General features: G+C 40.9%; 1 protein-coding gene and 1 non-coding gene across 2 annotated transcripts; one reads left to right on the top strand and one right to left on the bottom strand.

Moving 5' to 3' along the window:
- Nucleotides 1–220: 220 nt before the first annotated feature.
- On the bottom strand, nt 221–1309 carry LOC106596980 (CDK5 regulatory subunit-associated protein 2-like). Its single transcript, XM_045701758.1, has 3 exons — nt 1219–1309; nt 449–559; nt 221–328 (listed from the first exon to the last, which is right to left on the bottom strand). Exons 1-3 carry the CDS (start codon nt 1294–1296, stop codon nt 221–223), a joined length of 297 nt encoding a protein of 98 aa, XP_045557714.1. The 5' UTR covers nt 1297–1309.
- Nucleotides 1310–4465: 3156 nt separating this feature from the next.
- trnaa-ugc (transfer RNA alanine (anticodon UGC)) lies at nt 4466–4537 on the top strand. Its single transcript has one exon. It is a non-coding gene; the product is annotated as a tRNA-Ala (tRNA).
- The last annotated feature ends 259 nt before the right edge of the window (nt 4538–4796 follow it).

The following is a 4796-nucleotide window of genomic DNA, read 5'->3' as shown; positions in this document are numbered from 1 at the left end:
GAAGACATTGGAGAACACTTGGTTATTGAATACATCTTCAGCCTAATGTTATGGAATACATCCTCAGCCTAAATGTGTTGTTCAGATACCTTCTCTAGCTGCTGGATCTTGGTGTTGCAGTACTCTCGGAGCTGATCCATCTGCTCTGGGTAATCTTGACTAGATCATACAAAACACAGGCAGATTAGATACAATACCAACAAATATGATTTCTAGTCAGTCAAAATGAAAGGTTCTCGGCTAAACTTACAGTGCAAGGGCAGAGACCCTCTGCAGCTCCTTCAAATTCCTCTTTCAGTGTTTCAACCTCTACCTTCAGGTCAATGTTCTGTGTTGAGACAAAAACACATGTAGTTATGCAGTAGGCCTACCTGTACAGTATTCCTTCAAAGTTGTTACATGGCTGTGATGTTCATGGCTTTGTTGAAATCCGTCTGTGATCGCTCACTGTTTTGTACATTTCCTCAGCAGAGTCATCACACCTCTGCTGCAGCCGCTCCTCGTAGAAGAAGATGCGGAGTCTGAGGTTGAAGTTGTCCTTCTTTAGGTCAGAGATGATCTGAGAACAACAGTGTGAGGGGGAATAGTAGTGTTAGGACCAGAGTTACATGTACTGCCTATCTATGTCTCTGGTGAGGCCTATTTAGAGCAGCATTTTTGAATGAGTGGTAAGAAATCTTTTGAATTCATGGCCCCATTTTAAATGACTAAATGTAATGAAGCCTTCATAAACCCTTTATAAAACCCATATACAAATGCTTTAGAAGTTATAAATTAGCAAATGTCATGCTATAAATGTTGGTAAAAAGGTTGTCACTATTGGCAAAGCACCAGATCACTTGTCGTCCATCCCTTAGAACTTTGCTTATAAATAATTTGTGAAGCATTTATCTAGTCGTGCTTATGAAGACGATTATACAAACAGGCTAGTCGTCATGTAGGCTAGTGTAGGCCGACGGTCCGCCCCTAGGTGGTGAGGTTAGGCACTAACACATCTGCCACACTGACCCTCAACACAGGGGTCGTGCTTAGTCCACTCCTGTCCTCGTTATCGTTACTCATTGTGTATCTATTATTACTTTTATTGTCACGTGATTTACTTTTCTATTATTTCTCTATTTTCTTTCTCTCTGCATTGTTGAGAAGGGCCAGTAAATAAGCATTTCACTGTCAGTCTACACCTGTTGTTTACGAAGCATGTGACTGCTGTGTCTGCACCTGTGTTATCTCCTTCATGGTGAATGGTCCATCGGTGGTCAGCAGGTCCAACTGCCCCAGCTCTTCTGCGAGGTCCATGTTTTAACGCTCTGCCTACTGTTTGGTTTGACCTAAACACGGCCTGGTCTGGTGTTTAGCAAAAAGTATAAACCAAGCAGTGAAACACGTAACCATGAGAATTCCACATAAAATGATATCTCATGTATAATAGTTTCTATTTGGAGTATTTCACCTGTTTAGAGCAGCAAAACCATGTTCATATTTGATTTGAATACGTCTGCTCCTCCTGACCGTCAATGACACCAGTGCTCTTTCTAGATCTCAGCAAATATTTTGATGCCTGACTGATGTTATGTAACATTTGTCTCCTAGGTAACAGCATGTATCTCCTACATTCCTTAAAAGTGATAGCTATCATTAAGAAACCTTCCCACCTTCTTTGATATCATCAGAGAGAATTAGGCGAAGCTATATATTTTTCAACTGTTTGAAGATTTGACTGATGTATACAGTGGCGATTTTAGATTGTAAATCTTGGTGTACATTTATTTTTTTAGATGCATGTCAGCAAAGCCACTACACAACACAACACAATACATGAATTGCACCATAACGGTGACAAACGGTGTCCACAAACTGTTAGGGCCTACATGAAGCTGTCCCAACAGCAGAGTCCCAAAAGCAGTCCCAACATCTTACCACTGCTACACCGGGCTATCAGCGGAGCCTTGTCTGGCAGCGAAACAGTTCATTCAGCCTCATTTACTGCCTTGTAAAAAAACATAGCTGATATGGCTTAAAGAAATGTGGTTTCTACTGACAATTGAGATATACAAACTATGGCATACTGTAAGGGGATGACGAGCAGATAAAAGGCAATCCGTAATTCCGATTAAGACATTAATGAGCGTGCTAGGATGGACGTAGTCAATATAATTATTTGTTCAGCACTTTTGAAATGTACAGTGACAGAATTCAGAACATTGGCCATTCTTACAGTATTCTCCCTGTACACCAAGTCAGAACCGTAGGATAAATAAAGGGGGCATGTAAGCAGACAATGAAAGCTCTTACAATATTCAATGATTACATTTCTCTAAAACAGGCTATAGGCTATATGTGCACCACCAAGTCAGAACAGTTGGCGAAATTATGAGGTGAAAAGGGACCAAATTATTATGGTGAGGCATATGGCCTACTAACAGCTTACTACACAACATACACTTAGTATTACTTTCTTAGCTATGGTATATATATCTCCCCTGGCATATTACATCATTTATGCAGCAGCATACAATACATTTTTGGACTCACCTTGCTATGCTGTGCTCACTTGAACAGGGAGGTGGCTCGGCAGTCCTTCGTGGTCAACATTTGTCATTAAACTTAGTCATCAAAGTCTGGCATTCTCTGGATTTATGGTGCTTTCAAGACAACTGGGAACTCTGAAAAAAAACAAGGTAGAATCATGATGACGTCAGTGCTCTTCAGGTCGGAGCTCTAGAAAGAGGCCCGAGTTCCTGACTTTCAATTCCGAGTTGGATGACCGTTCAAAACTTATTTTCCTAGTCGGAGCTGGTATTTTTCAGAGTTTCCAGTTGTCTTGAACTCACTGAAGTCTGAGATTTCCCAGTTCCGAATTTCTAGTTGTTTGAGCGTGGCAGAAGTTATGCTGGATTGACAGCATGGCCAATGTTGAATGTTTACCCTTTTAAGCTTTGAAAAAATAACCTTAAACTCAAACTTGGGACCACACATCCAGTGCAATTAGCCACTGATTCCTTCCAAACCACTCATTGCTAAAATTGTGATTTCCAACTTGTTGTGTAATGTTTATGTCCAATGGCCGATGAGCACCGATACGTTTTATCAATAATTTCTCTTCATATGACAAGGATTGAAAAGGATTTGCCATAAGATTGTTGACTCGATTCATGGTGATGACTGCTAGCTTGCTAGCTAAGATGAGTCCAATCAAAGCTACTGTAGATATAACGCAATTTGATGTCATTTGATCTGTGGCCAATGACCTTGAGCCTTCTTGGATGGGCACTTCTAATGTAAGTCTATGGCAGCACCCAAGGGGCTAGAATTGTTTTGCTCTACCCTTAGAATTTGCAGTGACTAGTGTCCCCATGAGTGACAGAACACTGAGCCAATCATGGCGCAACTAGAGGACATTACCAACCCCTACTATCAAGTCACAAGGCGAGACCCAGATGCAGACACAGGAGGCAGATGGTTGGAGTCTTACAATGTTTAATAATCTAAAGGGGTAGGTAAGAGAATGGTCGTGGTCAAGGCAGGTAGAATAGTCAGGCAGGCGGGTACAGAGTCCAGAAACAGGCAAGGGTCAAATCCGGGAGGACTAGAAAAAGTAGAATAGCAAAAGGAGTACGGGGAAAAACACGCTGGTTAACTTGAGTAAACATACAAGACGAACTAGCACAGAGAGACAGGAAACACAGGGATAAATACACTGGGGAAAATAAGCGACACCTGGAGGGGGTGGAAACAATCACAGGAACAGGTGAAACATATCAGGGCGTTACACCCACCCTACGCTCTGTATTTTCCGCTGGCTGCACTGAAAGCACTGAGCTAGGCGGAAACATCTGCATTTTGGAGCTGCCTTACTCAAGAAAGCAAAAAAGGCACCATGTCTTTATTAACTCAATATTTTTATTTTTATTATTTTTAACATTGTTTGCAAACTGATATGTGACATGTATTAATGCCAAAATAACATGCAAAACAGGCAGCCTGCCCTGAACGACGAGTCGCCACTGGATGTATGGCAGTCCAAGATACTGAAATACATGGATATTACAATGCATACACAATAAGACATTCAAGTTGAAAGTACAAGTACAATTCATGATAACAACATGTACATTAAGGAGACTCAATGTGTTGATTAATGTTTATTTACCACCATCTTTGATGGCCAAAGATCACATCCAAATATAGCCTTTCTTTGGTGATATCAAATCTCTGGTGAAATCAAACGTTGAGGTCGATGTCACGGTTTATACAGTATGTAGTGTGGCGATACTGCCATCTTGTGGTAAAGGTGAAGGACAATCTTCCCGGTATCCTCCGTAGGCAATTTAACGATATTCTCTGCGATAACGAAGTATACTTTTTGAGGAAATGGCAACTGCAAAAACTTAATTTCAATAATATATTCAATTGCATTCTTAATACTTTATTTAGAAAACCTTATTGTTTCCCGATTTCCACGGAAGGGGATGTAGCTCAGTGGTAGAGCGCATGCTTTGCATGTATGAGGCCCCGGGTTCAATCCCCGGCATCTCCACATTATTTTCACAATTTTGAATAACCCATTGTTTGTCCAAATCTCTATGGATTTCACCCGTAGTTTAGCATAGCCAAGTGTTATTGTCAAACAAAATACGTAAGCAACACGCACTGCTTATTTAAACTCAGACTTGTGTCAGATTGTGACCACTCAGGGCTCCCCTCTGCATGAATACAGACCACTGAGATTGATGAAAACACAGAATTTTGGATTGTATGTGCACTGTAGTGGACATAAAGTAACGATTGAAAGTAAA

Source organism: Salmo salar, chromosome ssa01 (genome assembly GCF_905237065.1).
Source record: "Salmo salar chromosome ssa01, Ssal_v3.1, whole genome shotgun sequence".
Classification (NCBI taxonomy): Eukaryota; Metazoa; Chordata; class Actinopteri; order Salmoniformes; family Salmonidae; genus Salmo; species Salmo salar.
This window is presented reverse-complemented; position numbering and strand designations above follow the sequence as displayed.

Bases quoted from the DNA above. Each gene is read 5' to 3' on its own strand.
- LOC106596980 (XM_045701758.1), bottom strand. From the start codon at position 1,296: ATGGACCTCGCAGAAGAGCTGGGGCAGTTGGACCTGCTGACCACCGAT. The intron at 560-1,218 runs GTGCAGACACAG...TGTTGTTCTCAG, and splicing joins CCATGAAGGAGATAACACAG to ATCATCTCTGACCTAAAGAA. The intron at 329-448 runs GTGAGCGATCAC...GTCTCAACACAG, and splicing joins CTGAGGAAATGTACAAAACA to AACATTGACCTGAAGGTAGA.